Source organism: Gouania willdenowi, chromosome 12 (genome assembly GCF_900634775.1).
Source record: "Gouania willdenowi chromosome 12, fGouWil2.1, whole genome shotgun sequence".
In the NCBI taxonomy this organism is placed as follows: domain Eukaryota; kingdom Metazoa; phylum Chordata; class Actinopteri; order Blenniiformes; family Gobiesocidae; genus Gouania; species Gouania willdenowi.
In genome coordinates this window covers 15,645,920-15,667,746 of record NC_041055.1, presented here as the reverse complement: position 1 = coordinate 15,667,746, position 21,827 = coordinate 15,645,920, and the positions used below count along the sequence as shown (strand labels likewise).

Below are 21,827 nucleotides of genomic sequence, written 5' to 3'. Positions count from 1 at the left end.
AATTGCAGTGGAAGCTTAAGAGGAGGCAAGGAAAACTGAAGCTTTAACATTGTGTAGACGATCTTTGTGCAGATTGGTTATGTAGACCACAATTACAGATCACTGTTATATGATTAGTCTTTTATCCTTACGTTAATAGAACTTAGTTATAAAAACTGATGACAAAGATGCTCAGCAGCATGTAAACAACAGTGGTTTCAGTCAACAATTCTTTATTAAGAAATGTTTTTTTTTTTTTTTTTTTTTTTGACAGAGACAGAGAAAAAAAACATTATTAATAATATATAATAATATATACTTTAGCATTCATAGCCTGAGCTTTTTATATACATTTGTTGACTGACATAGTAAAAAAAAGAGTGCAGCATGTATAACATATTCAAAAGTCAAAAAACATATTTAAAATATTTATAATGAGCCTCATCTGGTGCTTTTTACAGCCACTGTAAAAACCTTTAAGCAAATCATTTTAGCACAATGTAGCTGAAAATCCTGGCTGTGACAATGTTGGTTTAAAACAATCCATCATTTAGATCACACGTACATCACATTAGATAGAGCAGAGGCTGATAGGCATCACAGGAGGATGCTCAAATAGTTTGAAAATGAAAAATGACAGCTTCGAAAAGTCAATAATACAGAAGGTACAGAGAGAAATAAATACAGTTAACAATCAATGTTGAAATATTAGCTTCGGTTACATTATTAATTACATTTAAACAAGAACAGAGAGTGAGTGCACTTTAGTTTTACTTTGTGATTACCAAAAATACAGGCAGACATCTTTTTATTCTGATCCCAGAGATGAGCTCATTAGTTGCCACAGTGATGAATAAAAGATGATAAGTCTGGGAGCCGAAACGATGAATAAACGCTTTACAAACGCTGTCTTCCTGTTGCTACTTCACTAAACTTCTATTCCAAGTTCCTGCCTGGTGGTTTTCCCAAAGATTTGAACAGAAACCTTATGTCTTATAAGTCATTTTACATCAGGGATCCCCTGTTCGGCACAGTTAGGCAGCTGGTGTCGCTACTTGTCACTGAGTGTGGATTATCATTCATTTTTCATTAACTGCAGATATTACAGAAGCCCGGTTGCTGCCGCAGGCTTTTCCCCCTTTTTAAATAAGTGGATAGACTAAAAGCTGCTGCAGCGCTATGGATCGCATTTAAGTGCAATCAAGAATCCAAATGACATTACTTATTTACTTACACTATCCTTTTATTTACATCAGTGATGGGCACCGAGAAGCACTTTGCCTTTATTTTGCTTGTGTTAGCGGCTGCATATTGGGAGCAATTACAGCATATTTCTGTAGAAAGACATTATTTCATATACAGTAGAGGCCCTTGCACAGCTCTGTGATGCATAATGCATGTCTGTCAGAATCATTTCTTTATTCTTTACTTTTGAGCAACAAAGATAAGATAGTAGACACAGAGAGCCAAGCTGAATAAAGGATACAGTAGGCACATTTAAATTTAAACTTATTTAAAATTATTTCTATGTTTTCCCATCTCACTCTTCATAAGGAAATAGGTCGCTCTAACCAGTTCAATAATAATATATTGCATATTACAACAATTTACTAACTGTTATAGAGAAGATCAGATTGTGATTGTCTCAAAAATTTGGTGAAGATTGCGCCTGATCTAATCGGGACATCACAAATTTACCATTTCACCAACCCTGTTGCAATGTACGTTACCAAATTCTGAATTAATAAAAATCTTTTTTTTTGTTCTTTGTTGGTTTAAATAATTGACATTAAATAATTGAAGAGTACACTCAAAATTAGTTGCAGCTTGCAGCTACCTATGAGATGTTTTGTTTTATTTTGTTTCATGCGGCCCCCAAAGTAAATGTAAAACGTGACAGAAAAATACACAAAACAAAAGCAAGAATACATACACAAAGAATTACAACATTGCATGAAAATACGCTAAAAGACAAGAGCAAAAAAACAGAAAATACTCCAAAAACACACAAAACTACTACAAAAGTGACAACAGTAATACACAAAATCACCAAAAATGACAACAAAAGTACGTGAAAAATGACTCTGCAAACTCACAGCACTAACAATCAAGCAAAACGACAACAGAAATACACAAAAATTACTCCACAAAATGCAAAATGACAGCAAAAATACACAATATGACTCTAAAAAACATATATTTTACAGGAAAAACACACAGACATACTACAGAAATGCACAAAATGCCTCACAATGAACAAGACTGCAACAAACATAGACAGAATGAGAGAAAAACACACAAAATTACAATAAAAACTCTGTTCTTTCCTGTATTATGTATTTCGTCACTGGCTAAAAAAAATGCCCTTACAATAGAGCCACAAACAGCCCAGCAGTGATAGACTTAACAATAGGCTCTACTGCATGTGTTTAAGTCTCTAATAATCCTGCAACATTTGGTAATCTTCTCGGTTGTAACACTCCCATGAGATCCATGCTAGAGCATCTATTCATGCAGTGACCATGGTAACAGGTTGCAGACCCATTTACTGCAAACATTTAAATAAATGCATGTACACCCACAGACATCCAAGAACGTCACTGCACATTGTCTGCATGTGAGTCGAGCTCCCAGGGTCCATGTGCAGGTTTGAAAATACCTGACGTTTGACTCAAGAGTTTAATAAATAGTGATGGAGTACTTGATTGTAATGATTCGTAGGTAAAAGCTTTTCCTTTTATACTCAATCAGCAACTTGTGTTACAACATTTATCAATGTACGTTCATATCTGTGCGTAAGACGTGCATTCGACCAAATTCACGGAAGCTTCGGTATTTATCAATTTGGCTTGAGCGTTACGCTACGTTCAGATCTCACGTCAGGTCTGACCTCGTGTACGCAAATCTGAGTGAGTGGGTTTGTGGTTCAGCACTGCCAATCTGACTGAAAATTAAGTATTAAACAAGCCTCAGCTGTTATTGGAGCATAAGCAGATACACATTATGAACAGATCTAAATGGATTATTATAATGAATTATACAAAATAAAATTATTAAAAAAAACAAAAACCTCACGTTATGACTGATACCACTTTGAAATAGTTCCTTAAACTTTTACAAATGCGCTTCAATAATGTGATGAATTCTAGGTAAAATTGGCTGAAGGCATAATAAACACAGACAAGAGACAACATTTAGTCAGTATTAACCGTTTCGATTGTTAATTTCATTTTATGTGATATTTATTGCCTAAAGCGTGCGGACTGAAGCTGCTCTAAACGTCATATCCGTGTGTGTCTCCGGGATCATGGTTGTGTTGCTCACAGTGCACACAGGGGGGCAGACATCACCTGCTAAGTAGCTGATCCTCTTCCACAGAGCGTTTGAATGCGCTCCTTTAAAGGCACACCGTGTAACTTTTGGCCACTAGGGGCGCGAGACCTGTAACTTTCATGTCAAGCGCCCCCTAGTGGCCACAAGCGCCGCAGCACTGTCGCAAAAATCAACAAACAGTCAGTTGAGCCAGCCTCCCTTGTCTTTTGATTGTGTAGGCAGACAGTAGTTGACCTGTAACTTCGGGATAAGGATTGGCACTAAGGGCTGGGTTGGTCGGGCTGGTGTGTGAAGCGGGGCTGGGCTCGCGCCGCAGCTGGAGGAGCAGCCTCTGCCGCCAGAAGACCGGCGCTCGGACCTCCTTGCCGCGTCGGCGGCGCTCCCCTACTCCCTGAGGGAAGCCCCGCTCGGAGCATTGATACTGTCAAGTGCTGTATATTGGCCTGAGGAATCATTTAAAATAACTCATACTGTATGGGTCAACTCTTTAGGTCAAAAGTTCACGGTGTGCCTTTAATTTGAGTTTTCACACTGTCAATAAGCACATCATAGTTTTGTCCACCTCAGATGTGAGGATGCCGAATTTCATCTTGGAGAAGTTTCTCTTCTTATTTGACCTCAGTGGGCGGGGCCTCCAAAACAAGAGGGCGTAACAAGTTAATGACTATCGAATTTAGCCATTGGATTTACACCCACTCATTTGTAAGCTGGGATTGGTGAAGTACAAATGTCCCAAGAATCACACGTTGGTCCTGTCGTACGACCAAATGTTCACTCAAATGTTCACCCGATGGGAGCAGTAGCATTAGTGTAACAAGAATTATGCTGAAATATCAAATACCCATGTCTTTTTATGTGTGACTTTTAGTTTTCTACATGCGTTTTGTGCTTTTCAGGGCAATACTTGTTTCTTATTGTATAACCACAGCAGTCAGACTAGTTATCTCTATCGACCTCATTATGCTGTTTTAGTTTTTCTGCAGGGCTTTTAACACTTCCAATCTATAGGATCAATGTGCAGACAAACATGGCAGCATGTGTATGTCCTGTCACTTCAATTTCCACCCATGACACGTGACAGTTCCTGGAAATGTCGTCGCACCCTTTGTCTCTCCTTTTTCTTTTCCTCACATAATCACCTTGCGTTTGCCTCACACTCTCCATCTCCTTTTCTGCTTTTCAACTCACAGATCCAACCTATTATGTTCATGGATATTCCCCCCACCCCCACGTGGGAGATCCTGCCTGTTTGAGTTTTTTCAGTGTTTGTGGTTAAACAAGACAGCCTGAGGAATCTGTCTGTCTCTTCATGTCTGTGCTCTTATGTGGGCTCTGACTGGGCAGCACAGAAACAGCCTGGAGGAGGTTTTTGTAGCTGCTGATAAATATTTTAAACTCCTGTGTTCACACATACATTTCAGGAAGGCCAGTCTTAAAATAGCATTTGTTGGATTTAAAGCTACTTTTAAGACTTATTGGAAAAGTATTTTCTCCTAAAAATGTGCAATATGATTGTTTTATGAACAGGTGTGAGGTTAGGATGAGCCTCTAAAGGGCAGTGACGTCTTCTTGTATGTCACAGTCACAAAAACAAAGGATGAAGTGGAGGGACTAGTGTGTTCTCTTTAGTTTGCGGTTGTATTTAACAGCATTAAAATAAGAAAACACTACTAGGTAGTGATCTACTCAAGACCAGTATCTGAGACCAGAATGCACCAAGACAAAGACCAGACCAAACCCAAGATTAGAAAAATGAATTTTAAAAACCATGGCAAGGTTGAACAGTTAAGGAGCAATTTTTTTAAATACGTTTCACAGACAAAAACAAGGTGTCTGCAACTCTTTCAAAAGCTCAACATGCAAAGATCCCATATTTTCAACTGAACCGTAGCAACAAAAAAATCCTTGTATGAATTTAAAAGCCACTAGGGATGTCCCAATCCGATATCAGCCAAAATACCGGATTTTATCGGACTGCATCTAAAACCTCCGATATAAATTATCTTATATTTATTCAACTGTAGAATATTGTAGATATTATGTTGAAGGTAAAATGTATGTAACCAGTTGGTTAATAATAAATGGATCAGTTTTTCTCATACCTACTGTGGCTGACATTTGTTCTCTGTTTGAGTAACATCACTTGATCAAACCTTTTCTAACATTCCACACTACAAAATAAGTAATAAAAGTATGTATGATTTGTGCCGATATCGGTATCGGCCAATACTAAAGGCTGCAATATCGGAAGTGAAAAAGTTGTATCGGGACATCTCTAAAAGCCACTAATAAGTCCAGAATTATTTTAAATATCTGAAAATAAGATGTTTATTTGTCAGGTGAATGAGACCTAGAGTAAGTGTTCGAAAGTATTTCTGACTAGAAATAAGATGGACTGATGTCTGAGTTTTTGCAGGTGTCTGACACATGTGAAAATAAAATAAAAAGTAAATCAAATGTAGAGAAACATATAGCATGTTTTTGTATTTGATATTTCACTAAGATAAGGCTTGTGTTACGTATATTGAGAGATTTTTATTTAGTTGCAGGATTTTGAAATGAAAATCAAATAAGTTCTCAGGTAAGCGCCAATAATGGGCACTGTCATCATATTTTTAAAGAATTTGTGATAAAATGTCCAATCCCAATCCAATCTGGATGAAACATGGTGGATTAATGAGGAACCAACCTGGCTTAACTAAATCAAAATTCATGAAGATTGGTCATTTACGAACAGAGATATAATTTTGTAATTTTGGCCAATAATGAGAGATTAGGATTTTTCCACTTTTGAACCTGAAACAAAATCAATATATTGATCCGTATCTCCTCTAAAAGTTAATGGAATCCTCCATGGTGTAAGGTCTGCCGTTAGGTAATATTTTCATCAAAATCCTCAAATCAAAGAACTTTTCACGTAATCCTGCTAACAGACAAACAAACTAATAGATACGCACTCCTTGGTTATATTTTTTAACCCTTACCCTTGAAAACCTGACATTTGAAAGATCCTCAAAATATTAACTGTCACGAAAAATAATTGACATTGATTTATTGTGACCAAGCTAAGCACTTCAGTGAATTTATGGTTGCACATGGTTCATACATTACATTTATAATACCAGTCGGGGAATAAGACATTATTAAATATGATTACTCACCTGTTTATGCATAGAATTTTATTACGTAGCAGTTTCTGTGACAAACACGTAGATAAAAAATGTGCCACTAATCAAGAGCCCTGAGTGAATGTCACCTTACAGCAAGGTATCAATGGTCCGCCTCCTTTCCTTCTATAAAATCAGTCCACCACAAAGTTTTTTTCAAAATCCTCATTAACGCAGTTTTTTCACCAAAAATTGTCTGACTGGAAAATGTTCTTCATTACCTAGAATCTCAATATTGGTACCAATGTTTTGATGCATGAATTGTTGCTGGGTTATGAATTCAGATTCACATTTACATAAAATAGAGTCCAAAAATAAAGATTTTTTTTTAAAAAAAAATGCAATTTTTTCGCCAAACATTATCAGATCAGAAAAATGTTAGCACTACTAATCTATAGCCCTGAGTGAATATCACCTTACAGCAAGGTCTCAATGGTCCACCTCCTTTCCTTTCTTTAAAAACGCTGTTTTTACGTCAAAAATCGACCGACCGGAATTGTTTTTTTAATTACCTGGAATCCCCCTATTAGGACCAAAGTTTTGGTGTGAGAATAGTTTGTGGGTATTGCGTTAAAAGACCTACACCACTCTACACACACAGACGGGTAAAAATGGTGCACAGAACTAGTTGTGCATTCGTGCAGCGTTGTTGATGTTTGGTCGTATGCTTGTGTGTTTGTGACAGAACGAATGTGACCTGGAAAAGGGTTTGGAGATGAGGAAGCGGGTCCTTTCTGGGATCTTGGCCACAGAGGAATCATACCTCAGTCACCTTGAGGCACTGCTGCTGGTGAGCAACACGCGCACACACACACACACACACACGATATGATCAAAAACTACAATTACTAACTTCTACAAATCTAGACTTTGTGATGAAGCGTTTTGTGTCGTGTGTGTGACTATGAGACCTCTGATCACCTTTGTGCACATGTTCTCCTCAGCCCATGAAGCCTCTGAAGGCTGCGGCGACGACATCACAGCCTGTTCTCACCGTGGCCCAGATAGAGACCATCTTCTTCAAAGTGCCTGAGCTCTTTGAGATCCACAAAGAGTTCTACGATGGACTCTTTCCTCGCATCCAGCAGTGGAGCCACCACCAGCGAGTCGGAGACCTCTTCCAGAAACTAGTGAGTTTGGGACCAACTGCTTTCCGTTACCGGTACATTTCATTACAGCGATGCAAAACGGGAAACACTGTTCTCTGGAGATTTTAAAGTTTCTACATCTACGTTTGTGAATCGTATAACCAAAGAAAAACAAAAAAACTCGAGAAATTAGAGTCATAGGAGCAGAGGTGGCAAAAGTACTAGTCTTCAGTACTATAGTAAAAGTATAGACACTTGGATAAAAAAATGACTCTGGGAAAGTAAAAGTATTGCAGTTGCTCCCTTACTTGAGTAAAAGTTAAAAAAAAGTACATGCGACAATACGTAAAAAACTTGTAGAAAACTGGTACATGGAAATCAATGAATTCTGTTACCCTTTATGAACACCTGGAGAATTTAGCACTCTTTATAGATACAATTTGTAAATAAGATGTTTTAAAAAAACAAAAAAAAAAAATAATTCAAATGCTCAATTAAACCCAGAGCAGATTTGAGTTTAATATCTTTAAAAACTTAAATGTTAACTATAAAACTAACAGAAAAATGCTCAAACTACCAAAATGTTTCATTTAGCCTCAAGAGAATCATGTTCTTCAGGTTTCTGGAATGGAGACGTGCCCTTTTTGGTCAGAAAATGAGTCCGACTTTGCTGAAAATCCTTTCACAAGCAGCACAAGCTGTTGTTGGTTTGCGTCTTTTTACGTCATGACATCATCTTTGGAGGTCTTAAAAGTAACAAGCTCATTTAGTACAACTACAGATATGTTTAAGAAACCAAAAGTATAAAAGTATGAATTCGGCAAAAGAAATAAATACATATAAAGTACAGATACCAGAAAAAAACTAGCTGATCTCCGGAGTTTCTGAGAAATCTATGTTTATGTATGATTCTTTTGACTTATGATCTCCTGCCGGTGGTCATTCATATACATTAATGTATATAAGTCCCTCCTTCGTCCTATAGACCCCTATACAAATGGAAACAATCCCCGAGTGCATCCAGCCAATAGGCTTCGACTTTGTGTTTTTGAGACTGTCAATCAAAGTGAATGCGGAACTGTGCACGGAAACAAGGCCGTGCGTCACAACAGTAAACAGGTAAATATGATTTTGACCCATAGACGTATATCAATGCGACCCGATGCGACCTTGTTATGTTCTGCGATGTGCGTGCAGAAAAATAGAGGCGTGGCTTCTGGTAGATTGGTAGTGGCAGGGGAGGAAGTGAGGCTGTTGATGGCAGGACATCAAGACGTCCTCTCAGAAATTCCAGATATCAGCTTTAAGTACAGTAACAAAGTATTTGTACTTTTGTAACAAAGTACGTATATGTACTTTGTTACTTGTCACCTCTGTGTAGGAATGTAAAAAAGTGAAATTAAAGATAAGGGTAGGGGATTTTCGAAAGCTCGCAGGATTTTGAATGTAGCTTTCCGGATGGCTCCGCCTTCAGCCTCAAATTGAAGCTGATTGGTGCTTTTATGCTATTTCCGACTTAACAGCTGCACGCTCTTATGTCATCATTTGAAGGAACAAAAAATGTTAGAAAGACATCAGAACCAAATGTACACTTGGCCTTTTTCATCATTTCCACAGTAGGTCAATTAGCCCACAAGAGCTATTTAGTTCATTAAGAAATGATGCTCTCTCTCTCTCTCTCTCTCTCTCTCTCTCTCTCTCTCTCTCTCTCTCTCTCTCTCTCTCTCTCACACACACATACACACAAACATGAACACACTCACGCACAAACATGAACATGAACACACTCTCAGAGGGAGGTGCACAATGTTGCCTTTCTGCCTCAGGCAGCTGAGACCATCACAGCACTGTGTGCTTTGTGTCTTGAAGAAACATCTATAAATAGGAATCTCTCTCTTTCTCACACACACACACACACACACACACACACACACACACACACACACACACACACACTCACACATTCATACACACACACTCTCCGCAGCCTTTCTCAGGAGGCCCCCATTGAATCTCTGCCAACACATTAGGATTTGTATCATTCACTGGCAAAAATCCACTTTTTAATCAACAATCGGCGCAAACCTTGTTCGGAACAGATGACATCATCCTTCATTCATTGACGCGGCGAGTAGCGTTGCACTTTAGTCTGCTAGCGTGACATCATAAAAAAGATGATGGCACTGCAGCGGGGTAATGACCTTGCCGCTGTGCAGATCTGTTAGATTCTGATAGTCAAGGGTAAATGAAGGTGAAAAAGGAACTCATGGAAACCCCTCAAGTAGAAGAAATCACGTTTCTTCTCATGAGAGAAGCATGAATTGTAAGATGGAGTGAGTTGTTTTTTTACTGGTTCTCCAGTTTGCCTGTTTCTTTGTCTGGCTGGATGGTTACGTCATTCAGGTAAAGGCTGATCTGGAGTCTGGTGGTGTCACATCCACATCTTTATATTGAACTGGGACATGTTCATACGTTTGTTGTTCTTTCCTCCCTCTGGACAATGCAAGTGAGCTAACGGAGAGGAGAAAAAGGAGAATGCTACATGACAGGCGTTCCGCTGGGAGGAGGTGGAGAAACGGAGGGAGAGATTAGTCGGGAGTGAGAGGAGGTGATACAGATGATGACTTGTGAAGGGGGAGGGGGATCCAGCCAATACTAGATAGGAGTGAACTAGGGATGGGAGATTTTTTAGCTGCTTTGGCTGTTGATGGAGCTGTTTTACAAAAAATGTATCATTTGTAAGAGATGTGAAACATCAGAACAAGGAAGAAGAGGGAGGCAGAGGAGGCAAAGCGTCTATTATTATTATTATTATTATTATTATTATTATTATTATTATTATTATATCTACCTAATTTATAGTATTTGTATTAATATACTGATTACATTTATTTAACTCTTTTTTTTTTAAATTATTTTCATTTTTAAATTTTTTTATTTGTTATGTTAAAGTATATGTACATTTCATCATTACTTATGATTGTAGAGGGGGAGAGGGAGGGATATAAGGGAAAATGCATGTGTATATCTGTATATCTTTTTGGCAACTGTAAAATAAAAAAGGGACAAAAAAGAAAAAGAAAATTTGGACCCAAATAGTTTGACAAGATATGGAACCAAATGCAGGGTTCTAACCTAGAGAATATAATGGGAAAAAAAACAAAAAACAATTTGGATCACCCTCAGCTTACATGTATCAAACTCAAGGCCCGGGGGCCAAATCCAGCCATTTGGATTATCCAATTTTGCCTGCAGGAAAAAATGAAAATCTGAGAAAACAGGAATCATTGTATAAATTATATTTCATAATTTAAATAATATACTCAGCCCCAACAAATGCAATGATTACATCACATGACCCTTTTTTTGAATAGTTTTATTAGCGTATTAAAATAAATCTCTCATGTCCCTATTTAACAGATTGTATATGATTGAATATGTTAACAATTGAGGTTTTTACGTTTATTATTTAAGTTGTTACATCTTATAAAGGCATTTTCAAACATTTAACCTCCACATGCAGTATTTTGATAACATTAGTCCATATTCAGAATTTCTCCGTTCACGTGAAAGATCTGATATATTCCCCTCATTAAATCTAAGGTCGAGGTGAACCAGGAGCATGTTCTGCACTAAACTAAATCCAAATGTAAGGAAATTGGCTCCGTCTAATCTAGCCTGGATCGAGATTACCAACAGATCCAAAACACCCTTTCAGACCACCAAGCGTCACATACTGAGTTGGAGGCTAAAATGGAAAACACTCTGTTAACCACCAGCTTGAAGACATTGTGACCATGCTTTAGGCTGGTTTTGGCTTGGAGCTCAAAGCACATCTGTAAGACCTCACCGCATTTAGCCTCGACTCCTTCATTAGGCTGCAAATTAAATGAAAGCTATCCAATTCTGCCAGATTCCCACCATTACATCACCGTACTGTTCTGCACTGTTAGCTACTTTTTCTATTGATGAATCTTTAAATAAAAAATCAGCAACTTGAGTTTGCCTTTTAACCACTTATTAGAATATCAGCTTTTTTGGTCTTTTCTGAGGCTCTTTTCCCAAACTTGTGTTCTGCAGTTTATTTTACACATTCTTACAGACAGGACAAATCCCACAGCTAAGCAGGCTTTTCATCAGCCAAAGCCAGTTTTCTCTGCAACGTTGCAGCTCAATATGAACTCCATGCTTGTTTTCAAGGCGCTGTGTGTGGCTGGCACACGTTGGAGCTCCCGGTTCAATCCACAGCCAAGCAGTCATGCTCTGAATGGCTTTCGCTGCGGTGCAGATTGTGTAGCCCGGGGCAGGAAACATGACGGCAGGATCTTTAAAAATGACTTTCTTCTTTGTTCCTGCATCATAATGGCAGGTGATTTATGTCTGACAAATCTTAATGGGTGGATTTGATCCTGTCTGTGTTGTATTTGCACATTATATAAAGTTATTTAAAATGTTAGATGTAACAGAAGTAACTTGTGAGTGTGCATTTCCAATTAAACCAGTCCTCAAATGATTGTCGTGTCATCTAGATCTGGGGTTCTCATCTGGTCTCACCCTGGGGCCCACATTTTACCACGGTCATTAAATCGCGACCCACTTTTTTTAGAATTCAACCACCAAATTGAGTTTTTCAAAAATAGCTGTTGAAAACACACATATATAATATTTTTGGAAAAATAATTCTATATATTTTCCTGTGTAACATGCATTTCACAGCATGCCTGTCAAAAGAAAAGTTTCTTTCAAAATAAAAGACTAGTCCAACATGAGAGATATTAAGTATTTTTTTTATTTTTGACCCGCTGTCCGCGACCCACCCAGTACAAGTCCGCGACCCACTTTTAGGTCTCAATCCACCAGTTGAGAATCGCTGATCTAGCTGATGCTACAGTCCTGATCAAAGCTGACTGGCGCCTTCACAATATCTCAAATGTTGAGAATCAAAACATGTTTGTGGGTTTCCATAACTTTTTTTGTATATCTAAGTTAAGGAATCTCAAAATGTTTGTTATCATGGGTTATTTATTTATTTATTTGCTAGTTTCCCAATTTCCAAGATGAAGTTCCTCATTGTACTTAAATGTATATGTTTTGGAGGTGTCCCAATACAACTTTTTCACTTCCAATACAAATATACAGATATCGCAGCTCTGTGTATTGGCCAATACAGATATTGAGCTGTTGCGATATCAGCACAAGTTGTAGTGTGGAATGTGAGAAAAGGCTTGATTAAGTGATGAGACTACGTATGAGAATAAGTGACCCATTTATTAATAACCAATGGGTTACATGCATTTGAACCTTAAACATAAGAATATTATACAATTGAAGTAAATTAGAAGATCCTGAAAAATAACCTCAATAAATCCAATAAAAACAATCGGAAATTTTTGATGCAGGCCGATTTAATCTGATGCTTTTTTTTTTTTTTTTTTTTTTTCGCTGATCACGGACAGATATCTCTATCTCTATTGGATAGAGACGCCTTTGATATGGGGAAACACCCCCCGTTATGGGAGGGAAACAACGTCTCCAGAGAAAAACAATGCAAACATGGGAAGAACGTATAAAATAGGACCCAAGAGTCCACCTCTGTGGTTGACCCAGGACCTTCTTGTTATGAGGTAGATTAATCACGACACCCCTGTTGCTGCCAATTGCTGTTTTCAGGTTTGATTAACAACACAATATTTATGAGCTATTACAACTATTTGTTCTTTTCTTTGTTAAATATTACATTTTTCCCCCCTGGTTTTTCTTGCGAATACCGACTTGTGATACAAAGTGTTGTTTTAAATTAAGATTTCAATGAGGCTTATTAATGCTCTTTTAAGTAAAAATGTATATTGACTAATGTTGATTATTTTTTTTTATTTTTTTTTGTACGTTAATTAATTCAAAGATAAATTATGGATACTTTATCTGAATACTTTCCTCTAAAGGACAAATATTTAACTGTGAATATTTTTTTTATCTAATTACCGTACAAGTTTTTTTTTTTTTTTTTTTGAAAAAGCTGCTCACTTAAGGACAAATTCACAGTTTACATCACAACTAAAGCACTCTGACACTCGCACCTACTCCTATATACAGGGTTCATGGTGGAGAGCTTTTATTGTAATTACCAAAGTATCACACTGTCTCATATGAAGCGAAAAGGTCTGAGGTATAGCAATGCTTTAGGTGATGATAAGAGCTTTCAAGGTAATAATTTATGTGCTGCGCTCTCAGGGAAAAAGTGCACAGGTACAGTAGACGGCACTGTGTAGGTGTGTGTTTCTCCCACCATTGCACCCAAAGCCCATCTCTACTGTACTCTGTGCTCTAAAGGCTTTTTTTTTGGCAGAACTGATAATGCTTTTGTTCTCCAGGAAGACAGATCTCAGAGCGCTGGCAGGCAGCCTTTACACGAGTCCATCCTTAAATGTGCTTTCATAGTCTCTGTTACACCAATCATTAATTACTCACTCACACAGGAGACCGGCTCTCAGTGGTTACCATGGCAATGAGCTGCATGGACCACCATTGTTACGCATTGTTGTGCTGGTCTGTCGCTTTTCACCGGTTCGATTGTCTGTAGTGTTTGCCGTTAAATTGGACAGCTTTTCTCAGAAACTGTTTAAGATAGGATAACCAAATTTGATTTGTGGCTTCAGGGTATCAATACCTTGATGGAATTTGAAAATGAGAAGCGTGCAGTTTTTTTTTCCGGAGTTATTGCCCTTGGTCCATTTTTTTGGACTCTGTTCAAGGTATCTTCAAAGGGGAAAGCTTTTCTTAAAAATTGTTTAAGATAGGATAACCAAAATTGGTGTGTGGCTTCAGGGTATCAATACCTTGATGGAATTTGAAAATAAGAAGCGCGCAGTTATTTTTTCCAGAGTAATTGCCCTTGTTCGGTTTTGTGGACTCTGTTCAAGGTATCTTCAAAAAGGACAGCTTTTCTTAGAAACTGTTAAGATAGTCATTTCATATATTCTGATGTGATAAAAACATTTTTAATTTAATTTTAATTTTTATAATGACAACCAATATGGCGAGGGGTGTTGATGACTATGTCTTCTTGTTGTTTTTAGGATGCACAAACATCTTTCCATTCAAAACGTTCCAAAACAGTTTACATTTAAATGTCACTTGTATCTGATAATTCCCAAACATCTGCAGATCTATTGCAACTCTAGAGACTCAATCTGTAGATACATTGACACCAACCTAAAGCACATTTGTGAGTGAACAAAGAGATGAGAGGATAGAGCACCTTTTATGTCGGGCACTGAACTGTAGACAGGGAACGGTCCCCACCTTACGATGATCAGCACAGCTCTGACCCACACCTTTAATAATTAAATATCTCCCTGTCTGCCATGTGTTGTGCTTTTGCATAATAATGCCTTCAGTGTGAATTGTTATTGTCCTCCCTATTTGACTTCATTCTGATGATCAAATCCATGATATTGATGCACTTCAGTGCAATAATGTATATTCACAGTTGTGAAACTGAGCTGAAACTCCGTTCGTTCTCTTTATGTAAAGATACTTTTGATTCGAGCACAGAGGACAGTTCATTCCTTCGAGACAAAAAGCAGTACAACATTTATTTACGATTATGTAATTCACTTGTTATTCAGAACGAGATCTTCACCTCTCCTCTTTGTTTTATTCTTTCCTCTCGCTACCAGGCCAGCCAGCTTGGAGTCTACCGGGCGTTTGTGGACAACTACGAGCTGGCAGTGGAAACAGCAGAGAAGTGCTGCCAAGCTAACACTCAGTTTGCTGAGATCTCAGAGGTGAGAGTGCACATGAAAAAGACCATCAGACAGTCAGCGCAACTTCAAGTTGGACAGGAGAGTGCAAAGAGGTGTTGACAAAGAGTTATAAGACTAGACCAGGATAGACTACAATATAATATACTAGAGCAGAATATACTAGAATTGAATCGAATGCATACTGATTGTAAGGTGTTTGTGAAGCTATGACCCCATATCTCAATAGTCTCAGTATTAATAATAGTCATTATTATAAATAATAGTCACTTTAATATGACAGTATAATGAACAGTATAATGGGTACAACACTGGTTTGTTCTAGGGATGTCCCGATACAACGTTTTCACTTCCGATACAATACCGATATTGCTGCCTTGAGTATTGACTGATGCCAATATTGATCCGATTCGATATCAGCACGAATCATACATATTTTTATTACTTTTTTTGAAGAGTGGAATGTTAGAAAAGCTTGATCAAGTGATGTTACTCAAGCAGAGAACAATAGTCAGCAACAGTAGGGATGAGAAAAACTGATCCATTTATTATGAACCAATTGGTTACATACATTTTAACTTTCAAAATAATATCTACAGTATTCTACAAATGAATAAATATAATACAATATATATCGGAGATTTTAGATGCAGTCCGATAAAATCCGGTATTCGTTTTCTGGCTAATGTCGGACTGATATCCAATATCGGATCGGGACACCCCTAATTTGTTCAGTTATAGTTTCACTTTATTAAGAATCCTAATATTCCTTGCCAACTTTGAATACATATATATATATATATATATATATATATATATATATATATATATATATATATATATATATATATATATATATATATATATATATATATATTACTTTGTGCTTGCTCAACATACAATTCAATAATTTTGTCCACGTTTAATGTTGAGTTTGTTCATTTCAGTCATCACCAATAATAATGATGTAAGAGTATTAATGGCTTTTGTTAGCAATTGAGTTATAAGTTTTCCAAACTTTAAAGGAAAGATGCTGATAGAATACTGTTCATTCATTGGTTAGATTAGTGGTTCAGTGGTTCTGTAAAATAATTAATATTCATGTTGTATCACTACCAAAGTCTATAGCAACATATTTTTGTTGGTGATACAATAAACACATGTAATGTTGTATAAAAGATTAATGCTACTAATGGCAGTACACTGTGTTTAATGTGTAAGGGGAATAGCACATTGACTAGATGTTGTGCTGTTTGTTATTATGTATAAGGACTATTGAAGGAAATTAAGGTTCCGCTAAATCTGATTTACCCATTTTTGTCTATGAAGAAAAGTGTTTTAGTGCACGGCTGTCCCTCTTAAATAATTTCATTTAAAAAGTATTTTCTGCTGCATGAGGAAATACTTCTCTTCCCTCTGACTGACATAAGGGGTTTCTTGCAGCTAACAATTACATCAAGTTTTATCAGTAGAAAAATGATTTTTTTTATTGGAATATTTTTAACTGTCACTTATCTTGTCCCTGTGGCACAAAAACCAAAGGAAGTCAAACGGTTATCTGGTTTTTCCCCCGACTATTTCAAAGTGCGAAATGCTTTAATTTGATCTCAGAAAACAATATTTTGGTTTCTTGTGCTTGGGTTCTAGTTTCAGAAGCTCATACAAATACATTTGATCATGCTTTAAACGAATCTATATGAAGACAATCTTACATGAATGGACGCTGTGAAATCTCTAACTGTGTTACAGCTTCTTTCATACACATCATTGTGCTAGCAGCAGTAAAGTTGCAGCATGTTGTACATTCATTTATTGTGTTCAAAAAGTAAATATTCAGTAGGGATGTCCTGATCCGATATCGATATCGGTCCGATATTAGCCTGAAAACAAATTTCTGGATTCTCCGATACTTTTTTTTTCCCCCAATTTTTATTTTATTTATTTTATTCAATTGTAGAATACTGTAGATATTAAGTTGAAAGTTCACCAACCAATTGCTTAATATTAAATGAGTCAGTTTTTCTCATACCTACTGTTGCTGACTATTGTTCTCTGTTTGAGTAACATCACATGATCAAGCCTTTTCTAACATTTCACACTACAAAATAAGTAATTATCGTTTTTTTATTAAATTAAAAAAGATTAATTAATTCATTAATAATAATAAAAAAGTATCTATGATTCATGCTGATATCAGATCAATATCGGTATCGGCCGATACGCAAGGCTGCAATATCGGTGTCTTATCAGAAATGAAAAAGTTGTATCGGGACATCCCTAATATTCAGTTCTTGATTAATTTATACTCTGTGTTAAAAGAAACACTTTCTATAAATATATATATAATAACCATCTCTTTTTTTAATCTGTTTCTGATCCATTATAAGTCTTTGTCGACTGTATGTTTTTTTGCGGTCTATTAGTCAACGCTGAGGTGGTCTGCATGCTAACATGCTATGGGGAATTCATCACAGGGGGATGCTAATGGCCTAAGTAATGATGTATGACTGTGAGCTATCTAAGCAAGATGCTGGAAGTGTGTGTGTGTGTGTGTGTGTGTGTGTGTGTGTGCGTGTGTGTGTGGCTGCTGAATATGGCATAATTAATTTGGAAAGTGGGTGACCTCACAGCTACACGAGTTAAAATGGCCTCATGCACCATGTTCTAAATGTCTTTTCAAACTGTTTGTCCAATTCTTCTCTGTGTGCTTTGCATCCCAACAGAACCTGAAGGTGAGGAGTCCAAAGGACTGCAAAGACACAGCCAAGAACTCTCTGGAGGGTCAGTTAACGCATGCTCGGTCCATTTAAATATAACATCTAATCAAATATTCACACATCCCTGTTGTGACTCCACAACAATCTGAGTGTGTTTATTTCTGTTGCAGCTTTGCTCTACAAACCAGTGGACAGAGTGACTCGAAGCACTTTGGTTCTACATGTAAGTAAAAACTGTCTCATGTTGGGATGTCACATTGTCACTGTCTTTGTGACTTTCTTTTTTTTACATCTCAGTGAAAGCATCGACAGCGATGTAAAGTAGAGATAAAACTGTCCATGTTTATGAGGACCCACCCCTGTGTTTAACGGGAGTGCTTAGTGGTCTGTCTTTAATTTGTACTGAGAATGTTGGGTTTTTATGTTACTTCATTTGTTGGCTGTTTATTTGTGGTGTTTTATGACACGTGAATTAAAGATAAATTGAAACCTTGTTGGACAATAAAGTTCTACTCTATTCTGTTCTATTATTTCCTATTCTATCCATCCACACTTCTATATTATTGTATATAATACAGCAAACATAGCAATGTACAACAAGAGCACTCAGAGAGCACAAACTTCTGCCAAGTGCCAGATATCCTCTTTTGAGATATTCACAGTTATCTGGATCAGTGATCCTGATCATGGCATAAATGTGTGACAGTGTTAGGTTCAGGAGGTAGAGGGTTCATCTTCTGATCGAAAGGTTGGGGGTTCAATCCCAGTCTTTACCTGTCTGTGCGTTTAAAGTGCCCTTGGGCAACCCTAAGTTTCTCCCAGTTCAGTCCCATTGGTGTGTGAATGGTTCAGTGTAGGCATAAAAGCGCCATATACGGTAAATCAAGTCCATTTACCAGTCTATGAGCTATAGGCGAATCTATAATGTTCAAATATCCAGAAGTTATAAAGTTATTGTTATGTGAGAAGCCAAGTAATCAGAAGAGAGTAAATTTAAATAAAATATTTTGTGGAGACGTGTAGGACGAAGACATGTTTTATATTTTTTGCTTGAATCCTTTTGCTTTTTTCATATACATATTTGTTCATCAACTCTAGGATCTTCTCAAACATACGCCGACCAGTCACCCGGACCTCCCGCTCCTGCAGGACGCTCTGCGGATCTCCCAAAACTTTCTGTCAAGCATTAATGAAGAGATGACGAATCGACGCCAATCAATGACTGTCAAGAAAGGAGAGGTGAGTGTTCAAAGAAAGAACAGCAAAATCTGACAAAATTTTTGAAAGACTTTGTTAAACAACCTAAATGTATTGTAATGATGCCCTGTCCTTCATTGCTTAGAGCAGTGTTTATTGCCCCATGTACCCTTTAGCCTTTATTTCTTATCTCAAGTACCCCTTAGCTCATGTTATATATTATTTATATGTGTTTGCAGGCTTGTTTAAACTCTTTCCTGTGTCTCGTCCAACATTAACCTTGAATTTAGGCCTTTTTATTCATTTATTTCTGATGTTTTGCTCGTTTTTAGAATTTGAGTTTCACCTTTTAGTGTAATTTAAATTACACTAGTAATTTAAAGAGTTGTGCCACAAATTATTATTGATGGACAAGAAGAAAGTCTGTTCATGTAAAAAAAAAAAAAAAACTCTATGATGTGAAAAAATTAACTGACAAATGTTTCTGTGTACCTCCTGGGGGGTGTTCAAGTACCACTAGGGGTACACGTACCCCAGTTTGGGAACCACTGGCTTAGAGGTTGCATGATCTTTAAAGTGGTTTTACTCAGTTTTTTCATCAGGCAAAAATGGGACATATTCATGCAATATAATTACAGAAATGTATTCTTAAAATGACAAAAAAAAATTCAATATGGAATAAAAACCCAATAATTATTTTTACATGAATGAAATGAAGCTCAAATCATTGTTCAGTCATTACCAAATAATTTTGAAAATGATGAAGATCTTTGTTATAGCTGACCTAATTTTCACTGAATGGTTTTAAAAACCCTAAACTCACTTGATTTATAACAAAGCAAGATCATAATTAAGTAACTGAGATGGATTATGTTCATCCTTTTGTAATTTTTTGGAACAAATAAAAAAAAATTGCTGTTGCAAAACATTTGAAAAATAAAGATAGAAAAGTATATATGTTTTATATAAATAATAATCATATAATGTATTATTCTAAATGATACTGGCATTTTTTGCATGTGATGCACGTTTGGCTCTCGGGGTTTAAGATTTAATTGGGAAATGTTCTACTTTGCATTTAATTTTAATGATATGCATTGGATTTTATATAGCGCTTTATCATAGACACTCAAAGACGCTTTACAGAATTAAGGCATTATTCTGTCCATCCATCTATCTATCCATTCTTTTTCTGTACATGCACAAGGCAAATTAATGTGCTTTACAAGATTAAAAAGTGCAACAGAAAATATTTTAGTTTAAAATCAAGAACATTAAAATCAGCATTAAAAACATTTCATCAACAAAAACATTATTTTAAAATCTCCCCCACAGTCATACACAGTAGAGAAAAGGAGAGCTTTTAACTTCACATGTGATGCTGACTTCAGCTCTACTGGCAGTTTGTTCTACGTATTTGCAGCATAACAACTAAAAAGCAGCATCACCATGTTTACTGTGAGCTCTGGGCTCCACTATCTGACCTGTTTCTATAGATCTGAGAGACCTGCTGGGTTCATACCTGACTAACATTTCACTGATATATTCTGGACCAAACCTATTCACACATTTATACACCAGCAGCAGAACTTTAAAGTCTATTCTGAGACAGAATTAAGGCATTATTCTTTCACGCCACACTTAGTGGTGGTAAGCTACTATTGTAGCCACAGCTGCCCTGAAGCGAGGCTGCCATAGTGAACCATCAGCCCCTCCGACCACCACCAACAATCACTCACATACGACAATCATTCTAGGCAATGTGGGTGAAGTGCCTTGCCCAAGAACACAATGACAGATACCACTGGAGCAACTGCCCCCCACTAGCGTTGTTGCGTTGTTAAATACGCTGCATTTTATGGTGTGATGATGTCATGACCCCACCCTCTAAATAACCTTGAATTTACTCAGAATTGAGAGCTTGGAGGCCACCAATCTGCAGGCTGGAGCAGAGCCCATGTCCTTATATGGTCATGGAAGGGTTGGCTGTTTGAGGGTGACTGTGTGTGTTTGCTGGTTGTCTCCCCATCTCGTCGTCTCCCCGAGCACTAACACACAGAGACTTGTTCACAACCCGCCCCCCACTGTCTCTCTGATCCCTGGAGATGACTTGATGCACATGAATGGTTGCTCCTTGATTGATAGTTTGCGTGACACTGCCATACATAATGCTTTGTAATGAGCCACCAGTGTGTTCTGACTGGCAGATTTTAACTTAATTATTCATAAATTAGGGATGGGAGAGGCGAGTAGATCAGACTCCTCCCATCGCTACCCCGGGGGAGCTCTACATCCGCACCTTTCTGATTACACACATACACACACACATTAATCTGCTTTCTTTTTCTGCTGCTCATTTGCTATGCACACACACACACACACACACACACACACGACCATACACACACACACACGTGCACACCTACCTTACTGTCCCCCACAGGCCTGAGTTTCCATCTCAGTATGTCCAGACCTCCACACCAGTCATCAAATATTTATTGTGGATACATGAAAGCAGCACATTGAAATCAATGAGGCTCATTATGTTGTGCCGCACCACGGTCACAGAAGACTCAAGGTTTG

General features: G+C 37.3%; 1 protein-coding gene across 2 annotated transcripts in view; it reads left to right on the top strand.

The window, feature by feature from the left end:
- Positions 1 to 21,827, top strand: part of LOC114473177 (breakpoint cluster region protein-like) — a 106,997-nt gene that overhangs the window by 61,368 nt on the left and 23,802 nt on the right. For both annotated transcript variants that reach the window (XM_028462607.1, XM_028462608.1), the window contains exons 3-8: positions 7,165 to 7,269; positions 7,424 to 7,609; positions 15,247 to 15,354; positions 18,054 to 18,111; positions 18,218 to 18,270; positions 19,146 to 19,286. In XM_028462607.1, the coding sequence (XP_028318408.1) occupies positions 7,165 to 7,269; positions 7,424 to 7,609; positions 15,247 to 15,354; positions 18,054 to 18,111; positions 18,218 to 18,270; positions 19,146 to 19,286 (651 nt within the window). The remainder of the gene's footprint in view (positions 1 to 7,164; positions 7,270 to 7,423; positions 7,610 to 15,246; positions 15,355 to 18,053; positions 18,112 to 18,217; positions 18,271 to 19,145; positions 19,287 to 21,827) is intronic.